At 40.4% G+C, this 27,603-nt stretch overlaps 2 protein-coding genes across 5 annotated transcripts; one reads left to right on the top strand and one right to left on the bottom strand.

The window, feature by feature from the left end:
* Positions 1–12,472: 12,472 nt before the first annotated feature.
* On the bottom strand, positions 12,473–22,458 carry ABHD13 (abhydrolase domain containing 13). 4 transcript variants are annotated; one of them, XM_082333023.1, is made up of 3 exons: positions 22,282–22,458; positions 20,485–20,516; positions 12,473–14,424 (listed from the first exon to the last, which is right to left on the bottom strand). In XM_082333023.1, the coding sequence occupies exon 3, from the start codon at positions 14,387–14,389 to the stop codon at positions 13,376–13,378; it is 1,014 nt and encodes a 337-aa protein (XP_082189149.1). In that variant the 5' UTR covers positions 14,390–14,424; positions 20,485–20,516; positions 22,282–22,458; the 3' UTR covers positions 12,473–13,375. The 4 variants fall into 4 exon arrangements, with proteins under 4 accessions (XP_082189149.1, XP_082189148.1, XP_082189147.1 ...); XM_082333022.1 differs by having other exon boundaries at positions 20,485–20,520; positions 22,282–22,457; XM_082333021.1 differs by lacking the exon at positions 22,282–22,458 and adding an exon at positions 21,715–22,100 and having other exon boundaries at positions 20,485–20,520.
* Positions 22,459–22,522: 64 nt separating this feature from the next.
* LIG4 (DNA ligase 4) lies at positions 22,523–26,929 on the top strand. Its single transcript, XM_082337802.1, has 2 exons — positions 22,523–22,673; positions 23,371–26,929. Exon 2 carries the CDS (start codon positions 23,387–23,389, stop codon positions 26,123–26,125), a length of 2,739 nt encoding a protein of 912 aa, XP_082193928.1. The 5' UTR covers positions 22,523–22,673; positions 23,371–23,386; the 3' UTR covers positions 26,126–26,929.
* Positions 26,930–27,603: the final 674 nt, after the last annotated feature.

The following is a 27,603-nucleotide window of genomic DNA, read 5'->3' as shown; positions in this document are numbered from 1 at the left end:
CAGAAGTGTAATATTTGGATATATATGCTGGAGCAAAATGTTAAGCAAAAATAAGAGGTAGCAGTAATCGTGCTTTTATATCAACAAAACTGCATATAGTTATAGCTGCCAAAACCGAACAGTGAAAAGGGTTCAGAACAAAAATCCAGAATGAATATAAGACGCCTAAAGAACTCATGACGGAAAGGGTTTGTGGTTAGCAGCCTGCTTCTACTGGCCAGCTTCCCTGAAAACCCTTTTGCAAAAGTTTGCACCATATTAACTGTTTTTGGCTCAAGATGCACACTCTATGCTACACATGCATGCAGTGAAACCTCATGGCAACAAGTCACCACCTCAAGCCCAGTTCAAAGCAGCATTTTCCAAACTATTTCTAGAAAAGAAAATGCCACTGCATTAAACTGCAGAAATGTAGTCCTGGCCAACTAACTCTGGAAGCAAATAGGAATAAACCCTTATAATAAAGGTATTCTGAAAATATGGTCCTATTTCGCATGCACAGTACAGTTGATCCATGCACACATAGTGAATCTCCAACCATTTAGTGCCTCCTTAACCCAAAGAATGAGCTATGTTGAACACTCAGGTTGACTGACTAAGGGACCTCTTTAATTTAGCCAAGGAAAACTATTAAGAAATGTCTTGGCTAGTCTAAGAATTTTACTTAACCAAGTCTTTTACTTCTGGGAAAAAAAGCAAACTTTTAGGTAAAACTCAAAAAGAAGAAGAAAAAAAAAACATTACCACTGAAGACTCTTAATGGTGAGAATGTTTCACTAGAGGAAACGGTGGATTCTTGAACAAAATCAAGGCTGGCTAAACCTTCCAAGATGTTACAGCAGAAACAAACCCTGTCATTTTTGCAAGCAATTAATTTTTTTCATTTCCGTTATGCAGAGTATCAGATTAAATGATCAAGATGGGCCCTGCTAACCTGCAAATTTATAAAACATCATCACTACATCTGTGGGGAACCAAGGCAGAGATAGTAAGCTATCACACAGGAAATTTGTGGTTGAACCAGAAACTGAACTCTTGATTTCCTGAAAACCAGTACTGTACTGTAACCATAAAAGCGTCTTCTTTGCGGGGGAGGAAAATCCCATAATGAAGTTTAACGTACAAAAGCGAAGCAGATTATTCAAATATGAAGACTTGGATAAAAACACAATTTACTGAAGAAATGTAAAAGTTTACTTAAAAACAAATGTTCTGTTTTTAAAAGGGTGGTTGTGCAGATGTTGGAACCCAGAGATCCAGGCTAATGTCGATGGCCATACTAAAAGTACGCCTCCAGTGGCAAAAGTCCAACTTCACATACTCTGAAGTAGCCACAAAATGGAACTGGTCCCTACGGTTATTACAAAAAGAAAGAGGCCATGACAGCTTGCCTTACTACACAAGACAGAGCAGAACAGATAGAGGAGCAAAGAATAAGCAAAGGTTCCATTTTAAACACATTTAATTTCAAGTCCCTTCTGAAGATGAACAAAATGGATGGACTATTTTGGAGGAGATCAGAATAAATCCTGCATGACAGTTTTCTGCTATTAGAGATATCTGTATTAAGAGTATGCATAGATAGCCCTCTGAAACAGTACACTTCTTCCTTCAAGGACACTGAATTAGTTCTTTCAGCCATTAACTGCAATTTACACAGTAGCAAAATCAGGTAAGTTCCTGTCTCACAAATGGATCAAAAAATCACTCTATTTGTGGATACTGTGCTTCTGTGGCTGTGTATCTTACATCCTATTATCTTAAATTTTAGGAAGCAGTTTAATACCTTAGAGGTAAAGGATGTGTTATACAAACAGTTAAAGCCTTATTTGATACATTGCCTTGTTAAAAGGCAAAAAAAATCCTATGAGATTTTTCTGTAGGAAAAAGGTATTCTTTTCTTTTTGCCTCCTAATTTCAAAATTGCCTAGGATAACACAAGTGCCTCTGCACATTTTAGATATGCCATGCTTGATTTATTCCTTGGCTAAGACTTTATTTCTCTAGACATCTAGACAATTTGGGTGCAAATCTGGCATGCATACTACACAAAGTAAACATACAGCTGACTAGCAGCCATCACTACTTTTTACATGGTTATTACAGTGCTTTCAAAGAGAATAGGAAATGGCACAGGAAGGAAAAACAATTATTATAGGTGTCTCTCAAAGTATGCAGCAGAACCAACAAGAAATAGAAAATAATTTTAAAAATATATAAAATATAAAAAGAAAACACAAGATTTATATACTACAGCAGCTTAATGCCAGCCTCCTCCCCTTCCCCCCTACCCCCATGATGTTATAGCAATTCCTTCTTACTGCACAGGGAAAAAGGACCTCTGTCATACAGCTGTAGCTCACTTCTCTTATAGTCTCACTGGCTTGGCTATCCAGCAACACGGAGTATTGCATTTCTCCACCTCTTCGATACTATGCAACTTAACAGATTTTGCACAGATGGGATAAAAATGCATTTGTATGGTAGCAAAATAAACAAGCAGGCATGGCCTTTCATGTGGGAGTGGCCACTCTTCTGCTTCTACAGTCTATGGACCTTTAATAGAGGGCACAGGACAGGAATCCAAGTATTTTCAAATCATAGCATTATTTCTTCACATCTGTATCTAATTGCTACACTGTCCCTGAGTCCTCAAGGACAGAAAGGGAAGGGTTCTCTGCCTGACCTTTCCCTTTGAATTTTTGTAAATAATTAGCCCACACCAGACGTAAGCATAACGCAAAACAGCTGTAGAACTTCCTTTCTTTCTGTCTTCAAGCAGCAAAATCTGTTCCTTAGTTGCTTGTCAAAACTAGCGGCAACATCTCTCCGAACTTGGCATGTGAATACACATTTTATGTCAGCAGCCTTGCAGTTTTGCATTATTCAGCTCATTGCTTGAGATTATTAAAGATGTGTCTCCAATTATTATGAGTGAAACCATGTTCTGTAATACATTGAAACCAGGTCTGCTCTTAAGCTGTGTTGCCTTTCAGAGAAAGAAAAATTGCTGTTTTTCAAGCCATAGGAGAGTTATTCTGTCCCTACGCAAGCTGAAGCATAACAAATTAATCACATTAAGGTTTTCAAAACATTTCCAGAAAATATTCAGTATATCTTCCTTATCGACTTACAGAGAGAGAACTCTGTAAAAAGTCTAAAATGAAGACCCTGAATAGGGTCCAACAAAAGATTTAAAGCTCAGGCATGTTCAATATCTTTGGAGCAAATAATTTTTGTTTAGCCAATGGTTCAGTATTTTCTCAAAACCTGACCTACCTATACTTGATCTTTTTAGCAGACAGCAAGTCCCCTGCCTTTGGTTTAGGTTTCATTTCTAGCATTTCAGTTTAGATATTAATATGCCCTTATGAATGTCTACTATGATTTAAGCAGTACTTGCAAATTCTGAGAGAAATTCAAATACTATATTTTATCTTTGTCTATCTGATAGGAAGGCCTATACATATCTACTGAGCAAATGAATATAACATCATGAGACATTCCAGGACACAGTTTATGTTGCACTTTCTGGCCAGCTGTTTATCAATTTTCAAATAAGAAAAAGCAAATGCAAGACTTGTATTCTTCAGAGTAGCACTGCGCAAGTAGGATTTAGTGACATAGTTCACAAGACAGCAAACTGTTTTTCATTCAAGAAGGGCAGTATTCACATGGAGTATCCAAATCTGAGTTGCTCCTTTACTTTCATTGCTTCCTTTTCAAGAATTACAAATACTTTTTTTTTCCTTTCAAAATTTATAGGTATCTTGAATAAAGTGTCAAAATGTACCACCCTCCTCCCTACCCCTGTTTCCTAGGTATTGGGTTAAAATTGAACTATAAACCTTGCAGTAATCCAGGAAAGGACACACATTTTGCAGCTTTAGAAAAGACAACAGTAAATCCTTATTTTCTGAGTATTTCACATTAACCATGCAGGATGGGAGCAGAGGTGATTGTCATGAATGGGTGATTTAGAACACGTAAGAATCACTGACAAAGGTATTAGCAAAAGTGGTTTTAATATGATGCTGTAAAAGTATGACTTAACAAAGTTCGATGGCAAGGTTCACTCTATTAATTACTGCATGGAAGAATCATACAAAATCCCAACAAACTCGAGTTGGAATGATTCACAGAGAGACCAGAGATGTAAAGAGTAAGGAAGACCCTCCCGTTGAGTCATGAGGTTTGGAGTAGACCCCCTTGCTTTCTAAACTCCTGATGGAGCTTAGGTGCAGCTAGGTCCAGTGTTAGTCTCAGACTTGGTCAATGGTTTATGTCTAATGGAAGAAATACAAAGAGTAAGGAAGACCCTCCCGTTGAGTCATGAGGTTTGGAGTAGACCCCCTTGCTTTCTAAACTCCTGATGGAGCTTAGGTGCAGCTAGGTCCAGTCTTAGTCTCAGACTTCGTCAATGGTTTATGTCTAAGGGATTGTACATGCAAAGTTCATATAATGTTTCATTAGCATCACTTCAGCATGCAGTTACCAAGACAAAATCAAAGTTCCCATACTACAAGGTTATGCACGGTATCGGTCGCTTACCAAAGATCTGTCGTTGGTAAAAGATCTCTCTGCCTCAAGGAGCAACCTTGAGAGGTGTCCCAGCTCAAGGGGAGATCACCACCATGCAGCCACGCTGCCTAGCAGGGAGAGCTCAAAGGCAGCTCTCTTAGGCTGTCATATTTATAGAAAAAAGTGGTTGGCTGGTAGTCAAACCATATGCCATAGAAAAGGTATGCAGGAGGCTCCTTATACCCACAACTTTCTTTGTTCCTTGATAAATGAATCTTGGAAAAGCCACCCACTATTCATGTGTTAATCGCATGATTGGTGTTCCAAGCTCATATGCATCGATGCTCACTGTGTCGCTCTGCTCCTTTGTGGGTTGTCAGAGAACAGATTGAAACTGGAGGAGTTCACGGCCCGGCTACGGCTCAGGCCTTTGCCTCTTCCGCACCAAACCACTGCCAGTCTGGTCAAGGGGTTGAGCACATCCGCCACACTCCACCTTGTGACTACAGTCAATCCATTTTATCGACTCATAGAGTGGTAATACAGTTACCTCTATGTTATAAATATGTGGCATGTTGTCAATCAGTGGTAAGAGTCCAATTATCCCATTTAAAGTGTTCTAATCAATGTTAGTTATATACCATGTTATATACGGAGTCAGTTGATGGTACATATTTTACATGGTGGATTGATGTAATTTGTTTCATTTTTTGCCAAACTCTGATATACAGAATGATTATAAGCCATAAACACAATAAGGTCATAATCAACAAAACTACAACTGGATGTAGCATCAAATTCAAAATGCCAGTTGCTGTTGGGGACCGTCCAAAAAGTTTCCCACCAGTGATGTTTTCCATCTCTCTTCACTCTTCCCAGGACTTGGTGTATCTCCTCTGCATCATGATGGACAGTAATTAGGGGTTTTTGTCCGTTGTTCTGAATTCGTTTTAGCAATTGTTTCAGATCATCATGTTGCAACAGTTTTCTCACCAATGTGAGATTCATTCCAATGGGGGTAGGCAATAAATCTTAATACAATATATAGTTAGATTGTAGCAATTGGGGCATTGTGACAAGAGCTGAATAGTTAAAGTCACATGTTATGATTTTGGTAAAATTACAAATACAGATATTTGAGTGATTGTATATATCTACAGCGGTATTGTCTATAAATATAGAATCACAAAGGGTTCTCATACAAACACATCCATTTCCAACGTATACAAGTACAATTTCAGGGATTTCATCAGGATGTATTTCAAAATGACAAACATTTTGTTCAGTGTTAAGACAAATGTCTTGGGCCTTAATGGTATTACTTTCACAAATAAATTGCTGTTGTTCCCATACAACACATGCATCAACATCAATAGTTTGCCATTTGTTCCCATTTTGTTGGGCCCATCCTCTGTGTTCTAACAGACAGAGGACAGCTCCATTGTGAGTTAATCCCAGTGCAATGATTGGGTACGTAGTGTGTACTGAAGCATTGCGTGTTGTTAGAATAAAAGCTGTGCTTTACTATCGGTAGGGCTATAAATAAAATTGACTAGACACCACCAGGATTGGAATTCCCTTTCAAATTGAGTTGCATTATCCCAAATTACCCCTGGAATTTCAGTGGGCCAGGTGCCCTCATTGCCTTCTTTTATAATTGCTGTTACAGTAGATTGCACCCACAACTGAGAAACATGTAAGGTGCAGAATGTACCGTAGTTATCATATGGATTAGCATAAATGAAGGAAGTGAGAGTCTCCAGCCCATGCATCAGGCTTGTTGGCATATAAGCCAAATTTGGTCCAATGATTGCTCCTGTGAGAATGGTAAGCAATCCTCCGACGGTTAACCCGATCTCCAGGGGAGGTGTGTTAGTACCATTCCCAGTATTGTTCCTGGAAAGGGAAAACAATACAAGTCTTGGCAGGGCTTTTCCGGACGGGTTACCCCTTAGTGGCTCAACTTGTTTAACTGCTTGGACTAATGACAAAAGTCCCTTTTCCCACTCGGAATATCTCTGTTCTGTCTCTTTAAATGCAGTCGAGCTAAACATTAAAGGTCTTTTTGGCCCGCTGGGGCCAGTCTGGAATAGATTGCAATAAGTACCGTGTTCTGCAAAACCCCATTCTGCTATAATAGGGTCATAGGGGTGTACTGGCCCCAGTGACTAATGTGTCTTTAATTTCTGTGTATTACCTCAGAAATTCCGTTTCATGCCGCAGCAGAAATGGGGTATCGTGGTAAATTAATAATCTTTGAATCAGGCAGTGCAGGGGCTGCATGGAGTACACGCACTGTAGCATCCTAGTTTCTACTGGAGTTCGGGTCAGTACTTGTACCAAAGAACCACATGCTGCCATCTGGCAAGCGCCAGTTTTGTCCGGTCAAAACATCAAAACCCAAAATATTTTCACTGTGCTTTCTAACTGCAAAGCAAGTAGATGACATGCACTTCTTGCCAGGACGCCATAAATTAACTTTCATGGTTTGGCAAATAGCACTTGCTCCGTTCACTGTGGTAGTTTTAACTCTTTGCCATCTAGGTCATGCACCCAGCATCTTGGCATCCTGTTGTGTTAATACTGAAATTCGTGCTCCCATATCTATTAGAAATTTCACCAGTCTGGAATCAGAACGCATTCTGCTTTAATGATGGGTCTAGCCTCATATTCAGAGGAATCTGAGGGGAACAAGGGGTGGTTATTTCCCTCACCATAGTCATCAGGATCACCCCAAATATCACCATCCCAGTCCTCTAGGGACACTATTAATTTCCTAATTTGCATAGGGTTAGGGGATGCAAGGCCTGCATGAGCATCATCTCGATTTTTTCTTCAAACTGTTGTGTTTTCTCCTTTTCTTCCTGTAATTGCTTCTGCAGTTGCTCAATTTTCAAAACCAGTATTAATTCAGCTGCCTTTCGGCCTTCTGTTTCTTTTTTTTAGGTCCTGCTCCCTTTTATTGTTATTCTTCCTATATTGATGAGCAGCTTCTAAACAAATACGTAGCATTTTGCAAATAATTCCTTTCCCTTTTCCATCTTTTATATGCCCACTGGCTACATTTAGCTGTTCTTCCATAGCTTCCGAATCCAATTATCACGACCCCATTATTCTGAGAATTTGGTACTCAGACGTATTCCATGCTTTCGTAAGTAATCAGTGATACTAATTGCCATCCTGCCAACTATGGCAATTTGTCACGAATGGGTGATTTAGGACGCGTAAGGAATCACTGACAAAGGTATTAGCAAAAGTGGTTTTAATGTGATGCTGTAAAAGTGTGACTTAACAAAGTTCGATGGCAAGGTCCACTCTATTAATTACTGCATGGAAGAACCATACAAAGGAAAATTGAGTTACACTCAAGTTGGAATGATTCACAGAGAGACCGGAGATGCAAAGAGTAAGGAAGACCCTCCCGTTGAGTCATGAGGTTCGGAGTAGACCCCCTTGCTTTCTAAACTCCTGATGGAGCTTAGGTGCAGCTAGGTCCAGTCTTAGTCTCAGACTTCGTCAATGGTTTATGTCTAAGGGATTGTACATGCAAAGTTCATATAATGTTTCATTAGCATCACTTCAGCATGCAAAGTTACCAAGACAAAATCAAAGTTCCCATACTACAAGGTTATGCACGGTATCGGTCGCTTACCAAAGATCTGTCGTTGGTAAAAGATCTCTCTGCCTCAAGGAGCAACCTTGAGAGGTGTCCCAGCTCAAGGGGAGATCACCACCATGCAGCCACGCTGCCTAGCAGGGAGAGCTCAAAGGCAGCTCTCTTAGGCTGTCATATTTATAGAAAAAAGTGGTTGGCTGGTAGTCAAACCATATGCCATAGAAAAGGTATGCAGGAGGCTCCTTATACCCACAACTTTCTTTGTTCCTTGATAAATGAATCTTGGAAAAGCCACCCACTATTCATGTGTTAATCGCATGATTGGTGTTCCAAGCTCATATGCATCGATGCTCACTGTGTCGCTCTGCTCCTTTGTGGGTTGTCAGAGAACAGATTGAAACTGGAGGAGTTCACGGCCCGGCTACGGCTCAGGCCTTTGCCTCTTCCGCACCAAACCACTGCCAGTCTGGTCAAGGGGTCGAGCGCATCCATCACAGTGATACAAGCTTAGTTATGTGTTTCTCTGTAAGAAAGTAGAAATTGCTTCAGCCCAAGCATCCCACTGCAGCTACATGAACTAACTATAAACCTGTTAGAGTGGCATTATAGCATTTAAAATTAACATTTAAAATATTACCAGCAAGAGGTGGTAAAACCAGTCATAAACATTTGAAATTATTTCCTAAGTGACATAATATTTAGACCATTTCTCAGTCCCCCAGATAACAGAGAATTTTTGAAATGCAGGACCTGTTATAAAGTGATGGGGAGTTACTGCCTATCAGTTTTACTTACTAACACTTGCTGAAAGTGAGGAGACATGACAAAGCTTAGAAACAGATATTTGTAATACAGTTTTTCCCTGCTGTAATAGCTTTCCAGAAATGCTGCATCTAACAACACGGATGTCTATTCCATGTGCTCTGGTTTTAGTAAGTAACTGAAAATTGTTATCTTGAGGTTGATCATTTACCATGCATACAAAAATACCCCTGTACAAATACTGAAGACAGGCCACAAACTAGAACAAGACATTAACAGCACTTTTAATGTATCAATTTATTGCATATGTCAGTACATAAAAATAGAAAAGTGTTTTTTGTAAAATTAATTTAATTGTAAAAACCAGACTAGAATGAGAATGGAAAACTTTGCCACAATTAGCACATATACAGTAACATTTACGGTTTGTCTACAAAACGTATGAATACTTTATAAGACATTTTTACTTTAACTACATATTAAAGAAAAAAAACAAATAGAAAGCTTGCATCATATATTCAATGACTGTTTCTGAATTCAAAACACAAGTGTTATTTAGAACTTCATACGCTATCTCTATTTACACTTCTGCAGGGTTCTACTCTAAATTATACAAGCAGGATGGCATTGTAAATTATTCTTAATGGGATAGATCAGGCTGATCCCACTACATGCAAGAGGCACTGATTTTATATTTGGCAGAGGTGCCCCTAGCAAAATCACCTGTCATTAACAAAAATAAAAATGTACTTCTCAAGAATTGAATTATGAAATACAAATGGAGGTATGTCTGCATCTTTTTGCTAATAGAAGAGACCATACCTTGGACTCTCAATTCAGTCTTGCATTCTTCACTGTGAACATCCAACGTGATACAAATGATTAGCTTAGAGATGCCAATGTGCATATTCTGTATAAATAGTTAATCCATCTGCCCTTCAACTGAGAGATTGTCCGTAGCCTACCAAATGTATTTGTGCTCTATTTCTAATTTTACCTGAGAAATGGACATGCGGGCAGCTACACCAGTTAACATTTCTTCAGATGAAAGCATAGCTTATCTCTCTGCATTTCACAGTTCAGAAACAAATACTGGGAATGTAAACTTGGGTTAGCAGGAAGCCTCAAGTATTTCCACTAATTAAAATCACACACACGTGTGCACACAAAGTCTTATACTGGATGCTTCCTTACAAGGACTCTACTGCTACAGCTGTTCCAGTTCAACTCCTGACCCCCTATTCTTTTCTTTTTTCTTTTTTCTTTTTTTTAAAAAAAACCTTGAAGTTCCTCTTAGAAAAGAGACAATTCCTTTAATGAGCATATTTAAACCAAGAGGCTTTCTTACAAACCTGTGAAAATAACTCAACTTCCTCTTCCCAAACTAGAAATTTATCTATACAGGACAAATTACTTGGGAACCATCTATACACAAACGGAGAACAGTTAAGGGTAAATATATAATGGCATCAAGTGGAATAAATTCAACAGTATCATAATACACCTTTTGGCAATTTGAAGTTATTACTACTATGTTGCTTGCAGTTCACTTTTTAGCAGCAAATAACTGTGGGTTTCCATCACACAGACCATGAAATAAAAACAAGTCTTGACTTGTCAGAACAAGTTTCTTCCCCCTTCTCCCTCCCTTTAGAGATCGTATGTACAACAGTGGGATATTTGCATAAAGAAACCATTTACTTCCTATTTTCTTTCAGTGGATTTCATAGTCAATGCAGTGAAAAATAGCATAGTAACAGACATTCATTCACAAGCGTACGCGCTCAACCCATTAAGGGAGAAGTAAAAACATGCATATGTGGAAGAAACCACATTAAGTGTAAAGGATGCATACATGACAATTGTGTCTTCTCATACCCAATAATTGCAAAATCAGACAAAGTTTCATCTTTATGTCCTGCAGACAATATAGTGGAAAAGATATGGCTTGATAATCAAAAGTAATGTTTAGATACAGTCCACTTTGAACAGCCCCAGCTTGCCATGAACTAGTGCCACACATTTGACTTTGACTTAGCAACTGTGTGCCAAAGTAAGAATACTTCATTTGTATGTAAGTGCCACATAATACTGGGGGTATTTTGGGTTGAGGTTTTTGTTTGTCTTTGATTGGCGGGAAGTGGGGTAAAGTCACATTACTTTAGAAACAGACATTTTATGAAAAAAACAATGGTATTTAATGGCAGGTTATGACAACTTCTGAAACAATTATTTACTTTCTCTTCATTCTGTCTCTAACAAGTAATCTATTCTTTTGGCTTTATCAACTTACTTTTAGAAAAGCAGTATTTGCCCACTTATTTTCCTCCTCTCCCTCCACCTTAATTCTAAAGCAACGTGAAGTAGCTGAAACAATCTATGCAAGCAGCTCACATTGCCATTTTAGAATACATCAGGGAAAGGGAATGCTATGTCTGTTAACTTCCTTCTACTATATAACGCACACCCCCTCACCAAACTTCACCAATATACCTTCCCCACCAGATTTAAAACTATGCTCCGTCTATAATGATTTTAGGTCTACAGATCTAAAAAGGTCTATAGCTTTTTCAATCAACTCTAAGAAAACCTTAATAACAGTATGACAAATAACTTACCAGAGAAAGCAGCAACTTCCGGTATGTGTATGTTAATTTAAAAATAAAAATAAATCACATTTAAGTAAAGAAAAGATGTATCACCCTATCTATAAATTGCTGACAACTATCACCCATGTATACATAAGACCGGTAATTCCATGTAATGAATTTTAGGAGGCATAACCATTAAGGCACCAGTTCAGGAAAGCAGTTTTATTCAACCAGAGAATGTAAGCACAAGCTTAAAATACCACTGTCCATCAGGAAACAGATTTTAAGTGTGTGCTGAGATGCTTTTCTGAATCAGGACAACATTGCAGAAAAGTTTATTTAAAAATTTCAATCCAGAGGGCAATTGTACAGGTTGTGTGGAAGATCTTCCACAGTTTGTTCTTTCCATAAAAAAAATATTTTGAACAGGCAAACTATCAGCTGCAGCAAATAAGAAATTAAACCTGCCTAAGAGATTTAAACAGCCCCACGCTCCAAGACAGACTGAGCTAAGAGCGTACAACTTCAATGACTACCTAGGATAAAGACTTCCAAAAACAAACAAACAAAAAGAAAGAACCCCAACATTCAGTCAGAATCAAACTCTCTCAATGCTGACTCTGAAATGGTGACACTAGCTTCAAAAAATCCCAGCAGAGCTAAAGAGAACTCACTTCTACTGATGCTTCGGCTACTTCCACATAGTACAACAGAACTGTAAAAGACTTTTTGCAAGCATATGGGTATAAGTGTTAAAATAAGTGCCATCACTTTCAGACTAACTAAGCTTAGATCTACTAAATTTAATGCACTGCTCGTTTTCATTATCCTTACTGTAGCAACTGTATACATTAATCTCTAATCATCTGATCACTGGTAATTGTTTGGATTTTTTTCTTTTGGAGGTATAAATAAAGGGCACAGACATTTAACTACACCAGCCCCCCCCCCCCCCCCCCCCAAAAAAAAACCAAAAAGAACACAAATACATACTTTTACCTTGTATGACACTCCTTTCTATCACACCACCCACTCTGCCTTGGGAAATCCCACCTCAAATGCACAAGCAGACTTAATACCAACAAATAGTTTGCCTGTATGTTAGTGAGGAGAGCTTGGGGCAGAAAGGAGCTTAGATTGCACTGCTCTCTTTTAGAAGGTTACTTCTGTTTTCTATGAAGAAATTGCCTGGGCAAAATCCTGAAGCCATGATGTTCAGGCACATACAACTTTCCAGGGACTATTATAGAACAAATAGTAAAATGAAAACAGGGAAAGTGTCTTTTCCTCTTCAGATGCAGTTTGAAATATATATGTATGCATAACCATAAAAAACAGTAATAACCCAGGATAGTATACCTGCAAGTATACTCTACCATTAATGTTATATTATTTAGCATATTAAAGACTTCCCACCTTGCATAATATAAAATTTCAAGGAATAAAACACTAATCTCATGCATGGCACACTTTAAATAAACTCTAAAAGAAGCAACAAATCATTGTGCTAACCATGACTGTCCCAAAAGCTCGCACATATAGCAGCGAATACTGAAGAACCTCTCGTTGTTCTAAACTAATACATTCTGTACTACTTTTGTAGCAAGTTCCTTTAATAGCATCTGTTGTACATATCAAACAAATGGAATATATGGACAGAGATACCAAAAAAGTATGAGAAAGACATAAAATGGTTCATTTACAATGCTGCAAATGTAAAAGTTATCGGGAACATCTTAATAAAGCATCAGACCTCTCCAAGTTTAATTTCACTCTTTAGGCAAGTACAGACATGACATACATTTAAAAATGGACATTCTTTTACCACTTTTCACAAATCAAGGTACAGTGCAGGTACCCCCCCCACCCCAAAAAAGAATATCAATTATATTATTGTTACGTTAGATGATGTTTTCGCCATTTCTTCAGGGGAGTGACTCTTTATCACTTCTTTGATGAACTGTTCAAGTGCAGTGAAATAACCCTGGCACTGCCAAGTGTCATTATGAGTTCCATCAGGAAATATCGCCAATCTCTTAGTCCGAGCTGGGGATAATTCATAAAGTTGCTTCATCATAACTGGTGGAATTAACTGGTCAGACAACCCAGAGATGAAGAGAGAAGGCATTCTGCACTGAGAGATTTTTCTGTAGGACAGAAATTTATTTTTGTAGCACCATAAAGGAAGATACCTCATTGGAAAGAAAGAAAACAAAGTGCTGGCCATGTATGGGATGCTAAGAAAGGTGTTCTCCACCACGATGGCAGAAATCCTATGGGAATTTTCAGAAGCTAAGTGAATAGCTACTGCTCCCCCCAAGGAACGGCCAAAAAGAAAAATTTTTGTTTTATCAAGATCAGACCGTGTCATCACATAGTCTAACACAGCCTCAGAATCTAAGTACAAACCTTCTTCACTTGCTTCTCCTTCACTTTTTCCATACCCTCTATAATCGACAAGAATTAAGTTTACTTTCAGGTTTACCAGCATTAACAAAGCATTTGGCAACCTGTGGCCAATGTTGCCTGCATTCCCATGAAAGTAAATGATGGTTGGAGAATACGCTGCATTGTCCCCTGTGTATCTCAGCAGAATAAGATTGAGAAGAACTCCATCTTTGGTTTTGATGAAGATATTTTCATGTGGTATACCAGTAGGCATAGGAACATAAAGGCGTGATGAAGAGGGCTGTTCAGGAAAGTAAAGCAGCACATCCTGGAATTTATATAATATACCTGCTATTGATACAAATATTAATATAAGTAGTATAATGCCTCCATACAAGTGAAAAGTTACTATCAAGGGTAAAAGACAAATACGGCAGAGACTCCAAGACCAGGAAGCCAAAGCTAGTAGCCATCTCTTAACAAAGGTCCAAAGCATCCATGACTTTTCCATTGTAGAAGTCAGTGATCTTTTACTCCAAGTAAATCCTGTAAAAAAAAAAAAAAAAAAAACAGACATACGTATAAATATGGGGAAAGAAAAAGGAAGTGATTTAAGCATTCATACTTGCAGAAGATTAATGGCAAGTCAATACTTTAAAGCATAAACATCAAACTTGGTGGCAAACTCCCTTTGAATTTTTGGAAACCATTCAACTCTGTAAGACAAGCAGAAAAGCAATCATAAGGAAAAGGCTTCAGAACTCTTAAAAATCCCATTTACATTATTTCAGCAGGCAAGGTCCATCAGTGGCACTGGAAAATTGGTTGACTGGGACCATAATAAGTTGTGCTTTCCCTCAGTCTTCCCTACCTACCAACAGAACAACTATACAGACCAGTTAGTCAAAGCTTCTCACATAAGTAATTCTCGAATCCAGAGAACGCAAACAAAAATAGCCCTTATTTCTAAGTTGCTACTGATTGAGGCCAAGAGCATTCAGTAAGCCTGTGCACTTCACTCTGCAACCAGTGGAGGCTCACAATGCATACCGGGTCTGCTATTGTTTAGTGGCTGTCTTTCAGAATCTTGATCAACTGTGATTACAGAGCAACACATGAACTAGTCAGAAGAAAGAGACTCCTCTATAGTAAGACACCACATTGTAGTTGCATTTAGGACAGCTGTTTTGCTATATTTGGATTCGTTCTGACTTATAATGATAGTTTTCCACTATCAGATCAGTAATCTATATTCAGTCTTTAGCTGAATGAAAGATTGTATCATCATACAAGATGACTGAAAAGTCAGCTAACTACATTGTTCTCTGATCAATGAAAAGCACAACTGCTGAAAAATCCAAACACGAGAACAGACTCATGACAAAAAAAATACACACAGCATAAAACGAGGAGAGTGATGTTAATGATAATGGATTAAATCTTCTTTCCAACTGTAAGAGAGAGTTATGTCTCACAGCATACACAGAATTTCTCACATTATTCACTGCTGGGTTCAAGTGTGTGGTGAGTTGACCCTGGCTGGATGCCAGGTAACCACCAAAGCCGCTCTATCACTCCCCTCCTCAGCTGGACAGGGGAGAGAAAATGTAATGAAAGGCTCATGGGTTGAGATCACTCACTAATTACTGTCACAGGCAAAACAGACCGAACTTGGGGAAATTAGTTTAATTTATTACCAATCAAATCAGAGTAGGGTAATGAAAAAGTAAAAACTAAATCTTAAAACACCTTCCCACCACCCCTCCCTTCTTCCCGGGCTTAACCTTACTCCTGATTTTCTCTACCTATCCCCCAGCAGCACAGGGGAATGGGGGTTGCGGTCAGTTCATCACACGTTGCCTCTGCCGCCCCTTCTTCTTCAGGGGGAAGACTCCTCACACTCTTCCCCTGCTCCAGCGTGGGGTCCCTCCCACAGGGGAGAGTCCTCCATGAACTTCTGCAACACGAGTCCTTCCCATGGGCTGAAGTTCTTCGCAAACTGCTCCAGCGTGGGTCCCTTCCACAGGGTGCAGTCCCTCAGGAACAGACTGCTCCAGTGTGGGTCCCCAGTGGGGGCACAAGTCCTGCCAGCAAACCTGCTCCAGCCTGGGTTTCTCTCTCTCCATGGGTCACAGGTCCTGCCAGGAGCCTGCTCCAGCACGGGCTTCCCACAGGGTCACAGCCTCCTTCGGGCACCCACCTGCTCCGGTGCGGGGTCCTCTACAGGCTGCAGGTGGATACCTGCTCCACCGTTAACCTCTATGGGCTGCAGGGGGACAGCCTGCCTCACCATGGTCTTCACCACGGGCTGCAGGGGAATCTCTGCTCTAGCACCTGGAGCACCTCCTCTCTTCCTTCTTCACTGACCTTGGTGGCTGCAGGGTTGTTCCTCTCACGTATTCTCACTCTTCTCTTCTGCCTGCAGTTGCGTGCAGGTTTCCTGCCCCCCCGCCCCTTAAATATGTTATCCCAGGGGAGCTACCACCGTCGCTGATGGGTTCAGCTTTGGCCCGCGGCAGGTCCGTCTTGGAGCCAGCTGGCATTGGCTTTATCGGACATAGGGGAAGCTTCTAGCAGCTTCTCACAGAAGCCACCCCTGTAGCCTCCTCGCTATCAAAACCTTGCCACACAAGCCCAGTACAAAGTGCAATATGGAAATAGGCAAAAACTGCCAAACCTACATGAGAACTACAGTAACCATTCAGCTGCCACTGAGTTGAATAACCATACTGCCTGGAAGTGACAACACAAGCTCGCTTGTTTAAGAACACTCTAAGTTACATAGCAGATAATAATTACAGTCTAGACACATTCAAAGTTATAACCTCCTAAAACAATGTAGTGCAGTAAGAAGCTGAATTAACTCCAAAGGAGTCTGACATGCAGGGATGCATCCAAGCATTCAATTAAGTCACAGGACCCACACCAAAATAAGCTGCATGGCCTAATACTACTGGAGAGGACTGCAACTGCACCAGCCATCTTGGTATGATCAAGTGATAAAAGGTGACCTCTGCAGTCACAGCCTTTGTACTCCACAAATATGATAAGCACCCAATATGACCAGGAAAAACTGCCATCTCTAATTATTTTATGCAACAATTAGATACAAATCAGAAATAAAAATAAATCTGTTACATCTTAAGATTCATGTATTAACCAAAGGCAACATGAAATTAAGCTTTTATATAGTGTATCTACTCCAAATATGTAAAACTGGTGAAATATAAAGTAGTCTAGACAGCAGTAATCCCAAATTTGTGCTCTTACATTATTTATGAGCTCATGTTTAACATCCTCATCCACATATGCACAAATATTGTCTATATGAAAATTTAATTCTTGTGATCCATTTCTCTAGTAAAGAAGTCACAGTAATTAGGAGACACGTGAAGCAGATGATACTTTAATTTGTAAGAGAACTGCCTAATGAAGTTGACAAACTTTTCCTGCATTACATTTCAAGACTATAAGAACATTGATAATGACAGTAAAAACACTCTCCTTATCTATGCTATTCAGAATTTTGCTGAATTTCTTACAAAATGAAAGAGACTCCAAAAATGCTTCCTCAACAAGACATTCACAAAAAAGTAAGAGACCCACCATTAAAACCAACTACTAAAACCCAAAGAAGTTATAAAAATCTTACTTAAGGTGATTAAGTTTTGCAGATGGCTATCCCATACACACTAAGGATTGCTATTTGAAGATTGATAATCACAGCTCATAGCCACATTAGTTTCATTTGTGGACTGCTTCTATTTTCATTTCAGTAGGATATTATCATGAAAACGCTATACTGCTGAGATACTGCTGCTGTGTGATTACTGCTGATATATACAGGAGTATACTCCTGGAGCTGCAAAACCAATGCATCCTACAACTAGAACTCAACATATGGTGGTTAGCAGGAAGGGTAAACTACACAGCCACAAACTTTTCGTACTCACCTCCATATTTAAGTAAAGCTGACTACTCCGCACTAATGAACAACTATACGACTACTAAAGTTTTCTTCCCAGCTATGTGAAAATTCACCAGTTCTGTCCATTTCCAGGCTTGAATCAGACCATGTCTCTTACTTCGCATCTTACGGCAATATTTGTTAGCTAGAGAACCAAGATACAAGTTTCTCCTAGGTTCTTCCACACCTCCTTCCAATACCAATTGAAAGATTGCTAGAAAGGAAAATGACGGTTTCTCAAACAAGCACACAGGCCTAGAAAAAGACTCTAAACCAAGTCAATACAAGCTCATTCTCAACAAAGCTACAAACCATGCTTTCTATGGAGCCCAAAGGAGCAAGCCTTCCAAACATTATCTTGTGTGACCTGAACAGTAGAAGATGATACAAGCAGAACCAAATTTCCACTTAAAGGACATAAACAAAAAGGGTAAGCTAATATAGTAATTTTCAGTGAGTGTTAAGGTGTTCCTCAACACTTTTTGAAGTGTATGAGGATTTGAGACTGCTCAACATACTGCAAGACCACACACACACACACAAAATCTCTTCTTGGCCTTCATTTCCCGTTACTGTTGTGCTGGATGGAAACAGTTTACAAATATAACACCTTATGACACAAAACCTCTATGTTGAATTATGAGGAGCATGTATTGCGATTTTACTGTATCTCTAAATTTTGTGACTAATAGGATGCCAAAATAATTAGGAAAAGGCAGGGGGGTGGGCAGGGAGGGGACAGGGAACGAAAGGGAGAATATATTTAGACTTTGACATCTGAGCCGGTCAACCTGAGAAACAGAGCAGACCCACCACCTGGACAAGCCTGTTTCTCTTTCTACACAAAACTACTTCTGTTCCTAGACTACAAGAAGCAGTTACAGACTTGCTCCATAACTGCCTAATGTCCCAGTTGAGGCAAGAAGTGTGCACCCCCTTACATCTTCTAAAAGGGAACTTTTCAATCAATTTCTGTCATCTGCAAATATGACTGCTTAATTTTTTGTTTAATGGCTGACTGTTTAACAGGATTATTTCAGTTACATTGCCTTCTACTGTCAGAAATATCACAGCCCTACAGAGAGATGGCATGTAACATCATCCATGTGTTATAGATGGAGACACTGGAACCAAGGGAAGTCAGCAAGTTGGCCAGTGGCAGGCTAGTGGAAGTTCTGTTTCAGCCAGGGAAATAAGGCTTCTCGACATACTTCCTCTTCAAATCTCACAGATAAAACATTAACCCCTTGGAAATCAGTCCTGCTTTACTAAAAAAAATAAAAATTGTTTTTTTGAAGGAACGCTATATTGCGGAACTATATTTCAAGTAATTGTCGTAACTTTGCCAATGACAAGGCTTTCCTATAGCAAGTAGTCACATCCTGTTTTACAGCATACACAGTAACAGTATTTTATAACTGCTGAATATTTAAACTAAGTTAGAGGCTGTGAAAACAAGCATAAGGGAGAATTTGTTTTTTTAAGTGTGCCACAAAAGTCAATGTCTGTGACAAATATACAGTCATCAAGAGCAGAACCATATAGTTTTATCTGGTAGATGTTATCCTAGGTAACTCTTCTATTAATGGAAATTCCTACATAAGCCATTCTTGTTCTTAGCTACTCCTTACTATTAGAAAATATTTCCTAGTACTTAACAGGAAGGAAGACTTAGTAACTTAAATTCTTTACTTCTAGTTCAATGTTTATTAACCTCCAAACATGTAACCTACCTTCAATTTCTCCAGACTATATAAACTCAGTTCCTCTGCATTCTCCTCACAGATGAGGTTTCTTAGTCACAAATATGATCAGAGGTCTTTCCTCTAGCATCTACCTACTTCACATTTCCTCCTGTCCCTCTGATAATGCTGCATTAGAAAGGCTAGCCTTCGTGAATGCTGGTGGTTCCTACAAGTGTTTTTTTAATGATGCTTGTAAACTTAAGAGACAAGTAGAAGACAATATTGAAATACAAAGTTCTGTCACGGAAACCATTAACACAGAAGAACAGCAATGCGGCCCAATTCAACATTAAGACCTAATGAAAGTAAGATATACCCAGACTGCTGCTGTGCCTTTGCCTTAAAGGCCATAAGATACCAGTTCGGTTTACGCAGCCACAGAACCGTATTGCCTCTCAAAACAGAAATGAAATTTGGAAGTGATGAGTTTCAATTTTATGCCACAGGGATATACACATATGTAGATACGCACACACACCTCTGTATCTATACATTTCCACTGCTGAATCCACAGCCCAGGGATTGTTGCAGACCTCTTGTGTTCTTTCAGATGAGCTACAAATCCCATAATTAAGTAACTACTGAAAACATAAATCACTCATAATAATAAAAATGCTGAGGAAAAAAATAAAGTCTTCGTGATCAAGCCATTTTAATAATATTCTGCTGTGCCCTAATGTTATTCTTAAATGATAAATGTCATTATCAACTGAAGATCATAAAAACTCAAGTGCATACTTAAAGTACTTGGGAACAATTTTTCATTCATTTTGAATGGCAATTGAAATTACTCTTGTATTTGCCACAAATTCTGTTGTATTTTTTGTCTTTGTCTACATTTTTAATATTAAAAAGTGTTACTCTCATACACTAATCACATTATAAAACATTTACCTTTGGATGTGATGATTTCCCAGGCTTCATCTCTGCCTGAAAAACAATTCCATTTATGAACTTTGAGTAAAATTGCTTTTGAATTACACACATAATTACTGTTTGTCTTCAGTTACTTGAAAGAAAATTAAGAAGTGCTAACAGCCAACACCCCCAGCAGTTACATCTGCTTTACTGATGAAACCGTGCATATCATGTTGATGCTCCTCCTATCAAGCTTAGCTCTTGTTTGAAACGTCTGATAAACTTGAAAACAACATCTTGTAATGAAGTTCAAGAATCACATCAAAATGTCCCAGACTATACATACAAGACACAATATAAAACACACACAGTGCATAACAACAAAGTTATGATAGATTTACATTGCCTCCATAAAGATACTTTCACTATATGAGCAGCCTTAAAGTCAGTGCTAAGAGCAGTATTCAGGTGTTCAAGGGCTGCTTTCTCATTAAAGAGCTTAAAAAAAAAAAAAAGTTATTTGTAACACTCACTGCAAGCCTTCGGATTTCAGTTTCAAAACAAACAAACAAAATGAGGTATTTCTTAAAAACACAGAAAAATATTTGAAGACGTCCGTTTCTTTCTACTGCACTTCCTTCCCCTACACTCCACCTCCTCCAGACACAGACAAAATTTACACAAGCTTTACATTTACACATATTTATTCAGAAAACTTCTGTAAGTAGAAATATTAAGTCTTCAACTGTAAAAAAATTAGTTTCAGGAAGGGAACTAATCTGGAAGAAAGCCTACAAGTTTAGTAAGGACAGGAAAAATACTCTTCATACTAAAATCTTAGAGACTGTAATGTAAAAAAAAAAAAAAAACAACCAACACCCAGTTACAACAGCAAAGCAGCTACCCCTAAACAAGGAAAAAGCAGAGTAGGAACAGCTAAGAGTCAGACATTTAAAGGCTCTTGCTTTTAAAATCAGCCAGTCACTTCTACCTATTTCAAACAGCAAACTTCCACAGCTCTGCATCAAGTAGTACATATTAATAATTAAAAGGGTTTTCCCCTTAACTCTTATTATACTTCCCCTCCCAACCAACAATCTTAATGAACCTTACAAGCGTGTCTTGAATTACAACAGTATTGTGTTAAAAAAAAGAAAAAAACAAAACAGCAACAAACCAAGGACAGTTATCATATTAGCTTTCTAGTGAGCATGGGCTCCTAAAACATATTACTTTCCAAGCATGTTTAATTATTTCCATTTTTACCTGAAAGAAACATCCTGCTCAGCCTTTTCAATATATTCACTTCGCACATTAAGCATCATTAAAATTATCATCATCTGCCCGATCTCCTACAAGCATCCCCATTTGCAGGAATTGTTCCATATGGCAGCGGAGACAAACGAAACACTAGAGCAGGATCTTGCTGCGAAGATGCACAAGCTCTCCCAGGGCTTCGCAGGAAGGCACCTGGACGAACTTTTAACGGCGCTGTCAACGCAGCAGTTCCTCGGGAGAGACGTCCCGAGGGGCAGGCGCAGGACCCGCACACGCCCAGGGACAGCACCCCGCCTGCCAGCCACCCCCGCCCGGGGAAGAGCCGCCTTTAGTCACGGCGAGACCCCAAACGCCAAATCAGAACCGAACCTGCCTACCCGCCGCCCCCCGCCGGCCCGGCCCGCCCCGCTCCCGCGGGCGCGACCCGGCTCCCGCCCGCCCCGTCCCGGCCTTGCAGGGAGGGGACCAGCCCACCACCTACCCCAACCACCACCACCACCCCCTCCCCGCGGGGCGGGCCCGGCCCGGCCCGAGGCGAGGCGAGGCGAGACCCACCCGCCGCATCCTCCCGCGGGGCCGCGGCGGCCGCCGCCAGCGGTGCTCAGGCCAGCCCGGACCCCGACGCGCAACTCCAACCGCCGCTCCTGCCGAGGCAGGAAGTCACGCCCGACGCAGCTTCCGCTTCCGGGTCAGGGTCCGTCCTCTCATCCTTTTTCTCCCCGCCCCGGGCCCTGCCGCGCTGGGCCCCGCCAGCCCTTCCCCGCCGCCGCGGGAACTGCGCAGGCGCGGCCGCCGCCGCCGCGGTGGTAGTCGGGGCCTCCCCGCCCGGCCGGAACCGCTGCGCCCGGGGGAGGAGTGCCAGCCGCGGCGTCAACGGGGCGCCCCTCCCTTTCCGGGGTGGAGGGCTATCGCCGTGACCCAGGCCCCGCGGGTACCCCCGGCTCCGCGTAAGTCTCCTCAGGGGGCGGTTGTTCCTCCGCCGTCCCCGTCTTCCCGCTGGCCCGCTCCGGGGAGGGGGCGGCCGGTGCGGGGCGGAAGGTGCCCCCTGCGTGGTGACCGTTCCCCTCCCCTCCTCGCCCCGCGTCCATGGCAACGCCGTAGCGGTGTGGAGCGGGGGGGCGGGTGTGGAGCCTGCCCGCGGGAGGAGCCCGGGCCGCGGTCCCCCCGCCGCTGCGCCCCCACCCAGAGCGGCGGCGGCCCCGCAGGGCCCCGCTCCCTCAGCGCCGCCGCGCAGCCCCCAGGGCGAGCCGGGCGGGTCCCCTCGGCCGCCGGGCGGCAGGAGGCGGGGCAGGAGCGGGCCGAGGGCGGGGTGGTGTCAGGACTGTGCTGCGGGGCGGGGGGTGGCGGAGGGAAACGCGCTCCGAGCAGGGAAGGCTCTCGGCCGCGCAGCAGCGGGAGGGGGGCGCGGTGCCTTCTCCTGGCTGCTGGCCCTCTCGCCTGGGTGCTGCCGGTGTAGCAGTGTCGCAGCCTGGCTGCTGAGGTCCACCCGTAACTGGTGCCAGCACGCGACCGTTAGGTAACAGTTAAATCCTAATTAGAAAAATCGGTAAATCCTAATTAGAAATATTTTTTTTTTTTTTGCGACAGAATAACATGCTGACTTTTCCTTTCTCTACAAATACGTACTTTTTTTTTTGTTCTTAGTGAAAAACGGACTCTGATGGCTTCTGCACCTGCTTCGCAGCCGCCTTCTAGAAAAACGGTGGCCTCTCACGTCCCTTTTGCAGATCTGTGTTCTACTCTGGAGCGAATACAGAGGTGTAAATCTCGTCCGGAGAAAACCAAGTATTTCAAGGATTTCCTGGATTCCTGGAGAAGATTCCATGATGCTCTTCATCAAAAAGAGAAAGATGTCACAGATTCTTTTTATCCAGCTATGCGGCTTATTCTTCCACAGTTGGAAAGAGAAAGGATGGCATATGGAATTAAAGAAACTATGCTTGCGAAGCTGTATATTGAACTGCTTAATTTACCAAAAGATGGAAAAGATGCTGCAAAGCTTTTAAATTACAGAACACCTGCTGGCTCACGCGGAGATGCTGGAGATTTTGCAATGATTGCATACTTTGTGTTAAAACCGAGGAGCCCAAAACAAGGCAGACTGACAATAGAACAAGTCAATGAACACCTAGATGCCATAGCTAATAATAATGCTGCTAAAAACAAGGGTCTGTTAAAGAAAAGTCTTCTTCAGTTAATTACCCAGAGCACAGCACTGGAACAAAAATGGCTCATTCGGATGATTATAAAGGATCTAAAGCTTGGTGTTAGTCAGCAAACTATATTTTCCATTTTTCATCCTGATGCTGTTGAATTACACAACGTCACAACTGATTTGGAAAAAGTTTGCAGACAACTGCACGATCCCACTGTCTCACTTAGTGATGTTTCTATCATGTTGTTTTCTGCCTTTAAACCAATGCTTGCTGCTATTGCTGATGTCCAGCAAATTGAGAAACAAATGAATAACCAGATATTCTACATAGAAACTAAGCTGGATGGTGAACGTATGCAGATGCACAAAGATGGAGATGTCTATAAATATTTTTCCCGAAATGGGTTTGACTACACACAGCAGTTCGGTGCTTCCCCCCTTGATGGTTCATTAACGCCATTTATTCATAATGTATTTAAGAGCAATATACAAAATTGCATTCTTGATGGTGAAATGATGGCTTACAATCCCGAGACGCAAACCTTTATGCAAAAAGGAAACAAATTTGACATAAAAAGAATGGTAGAGGACTCTGACCTGCAGACATGCTTCTGTGTGTTTGATGTGTTGATGGTCAACAATCAGAAGTTGGGTCACGAAGTACTAAGTAAAAGATATGAAATCTTAAGTAGCGTATTTACCCCAGTAACGGGCAGGATACATGTTGTACGTAAAAAAAATGCCAGAACGAGAAAAGAAGTAATCGATGCTTTAAATGAAGCAATAGATAACAGAGAGGAAGGGATTATGGTGAAAGATCCCATGTCCACTTACAAGCCTGACAAACGTGGGGAAGGATGGTTAAAAATCAAGCCAGAATACGTCAATGGGCTGATGGATGAACTGGACCTTTTAATTGTTGGTGGTTACTGGGGAAAGGGCTCACGTGGTGGAATGATGTCTCATTTTCTGTGCGCTATTGCAGAGACGCCCCCTCCGAATGAAAAACCTACAGTTTTTCATTCTATTTGTCGTGTTGGCTCTGGCTATACTATGAAGGAATTGTATGACTTAGGCTTGAAACTGGCTAAACACTGGAAGCCCTACCATAGGAAGGACCCTCCCTGTAACATTTTGTGTGGAACTGAAAAACCTGAAATGTACATTGAACCTTGCAACTCTGTCATAGTTCAGATCAAGGCAGCCGAGATTGTTGACAGTGATATGTACAAAACTGACTGTACTTTGAGATTCCCTCGAATTGAGAAGATAAGAGAGGACAAAGAATGGTACGAGTGCATGACTTCAGACATGTTAGAAGATCTCAGAAACAAAGCAGAAGGGAAGCTGGCATCTAAGCACCTTCATATAGATGAGTATGATGAGCCACAAGAGAAAAAAAGGAAAACTGTATCAAAGGTGAAGAAGATAATTGGAATAGCCGAGCAGTTTAAAGCTCCTGATCTTTCTAATGTAAGCAAGGTTTCAAATATATTTGAAGATGTTGAGTTTTGTGTTATGACAGGAATGGGAAAATACTCAAAGTCTGAACTGGAAAGCAGAATAGCTGAATGTGGTGGCAGCGTGGTGCAGAACCCGGGGCCGGAGACGTACTGTGTCATTGTAGGAGCTGAGAATGTCAGAGTGAAAAACATCATTGCTTCCAACAAATACGATGTGGTGAGGGCAGAGTGGCTCCTTCAGTGTTTTCAAACCAAAATGCTGGTGCCTTGGCAGCCAGCCTTTATGATTCACATGTCTCCTGACACAAAAGAACATTTTGCTCGTGAGTATGATTGCTATGGAGACAGCTACACAGCAGACACAGATGTTGCACAACTCAAGGAAGTGTTCTCAAGAATAAAAGACGATAAGGTGGTGCCTTTGGACATGATTGCAGAGTTAGAAGAACGTTATTCATGGAACACTTGTCAGCTCAGTATATTCAGAGGAAACACTATTTATGTGGACTGTTATGCTGTTGTTAATGAGCCCAGAACCAAAATCCATGGAACGACACTATCAATTAGAGCTTTGGAGCTCCGCTTTTATGGTGCAAAAGTAGTCTCTCACCTTGAAGAGGGCATCTCCCATGTTGTTATAGGAGAAGATCATTCCCGGGTAAAAGAGTTGAAAACACTCAGGAGAACATTTGGGAAAAAATTTAAAATTGTATCTGAGCTGTGGGTAACAGAGTCAGTGGAGGAAGGAGTCCCAAAGAATGAAAATCAGTACTTAATTTAAAATAGTTTTTAAGTTTGGAGCGAAAGCATTCTTGTTGGCATGATTGGACTTGGATATTAGGAGGTTGCCTTAAATTTTTAGTGTGTTTTCATGTCTGTTTAAAGCTGGCTCTGGCTAAAGAATAACACAGTATTGTTGAAATTAGAGGAAGGCTTTTAATTATACTGTTGCAGAAGCAAGAGTATGCTAAGCTATGTTGGAGGAGGAAAAAAAACACCAGCAGATAAATAATGTAAGCCTTTTACTTCACAGACAGGTCTCAGGAGAGATCTAATATTTTACATAAGAGAATTCCTAGCTATTAATAGTGCTTGCCTCCATTGTTTAAAATGGAGACAATAATTTACTATTTTATGGAGATTCTACTATTTAATGTATTGTTTATTTATAAATTTACAATCACATTCATGTTTTTGTAGAATTGTTTTGTGTATATTCCATATGCTACAGAATTCAGTAATTTATAAACCTTGTCTGTATTATTTTAATTTGTTTCCATTGTTTTTAGCAGAGCCCCGCACAGCCTCAGTAGCGCTCTGGTTTTAGGATATTGCATTGATCCCATGTTTCTTTGTATAAGTAACCATGGTAAAACAGAACCTAAACTTCTGATTGAGGTGCTAATAAATTAATAATGACCTATATATCTGTAAAATGCAGATCAGTTACTTAAAAACTGTCATGGCCTCCTGTGCTAATTACAGTTAAACTGTGAAGCATGACAGAGCGAGGCTTTTGCACTTAACTATCAGTATTATCTTTCAAAAAACGTTTCATAAGCTGTTTCAGTAGGGTAAAATTAATTTCCAGATATCCAGTTCAATGTTTTGTTTTTTTTTTTTTTTTTTTTTTTTTTTAATTACTAAATAAAATATATTTTTAAAGTCTGCCTGGTATATTTTTTTTTTAGTGAGAGATAACTCTTTTGAAAAACACTTTGGTCTCTGATTTTAATCTGTTAGATAATTTATGCATTAACTCTGAGGGGAGAAAGGTTCAGGCCTCAGTTCTTGTTATGTCAATAGTGGTATCAAACAGAACCACTGTTGGGCTGATCGCACAGAACCAGTTTTTGTCGGACCTGTTTCTTCAGTGCTTTTGGTGGTCGTGTTCATATAAAAAAATACTGTAAAAAGAATTGGGAGATGTTATATGAAAGGCTAATTGGAAGGAAGTTTATCCTTACCCCTTATAGTTAGTGTAAGCATTAGGAGCTCCCTTAATTGAAATATACTAAACAGGTAAACAGTAATAACCACTTTTCTTAAGCCACCATATAAATTGTTAAAGAGCAGAATATTTTTTGTATACATAAAATAGTATATACTGAAAGACAATGCATTATTTTTCCTCTAATAATTCAAGTAGAAAATTGGTATATGTGAAATTCAATTTTAACTTATTGGGCTTCTTCTGTGTAATGTCATATATTCTAATTTACAAAATGAAAATTAAAAGAGCGTTTGTCTTCATACCCA

The sequence above is a fragment of the Platalea leucorodia genome (assembly GCF_965183815.1).
Source record: "Platalea leucorodia genome assembly, chromosome: 2".
In the NCBI taxonomy this organism is placed as follows: Eukaryota; Metazoa; Chordata; class Aves; order Pelecaniformes; family Threskiornithidae; genus Platalea; species Platalea leucorodia.
Note: the sequence above shows the minus strand (reverse complement) of the source record. Positions and strands in the feature narration are given on the sequence as shown.

Excerpts from the sequence above, each read along its gene's own strand:
- ABHD13 (XM_082333021.1), bottom strand. The coding sequence starts at position 21,763 with ATGTGCGAAGTGAATATATTGAAAAGGCTGAGCAGGATGTTTCTTTCA. Across the intron at positions 20,521-21,714 it reads GAGCAGGATGTTTCTTTCAG|GCAGAGATGAAGCCTGGGAA; the intron begins GTAAAAATGGAA and ends ATTGTTTTTCAG. Across the intron at positions 14,425-20,484 it reads GGAAATCATCACATCCAAAG|GATTTACTTGGAGTAAAAGA; the intron begins GTAAATGTTTTA and ends TTTTTTTTACAG.
- LIG4 (XM_082337802.1), top strand. The coding sequence starts at position 23,387 with ATGGCTTCTGCACCTGCTTCGCAGCCGCCTTCTAGAAAAACGGTGGCC.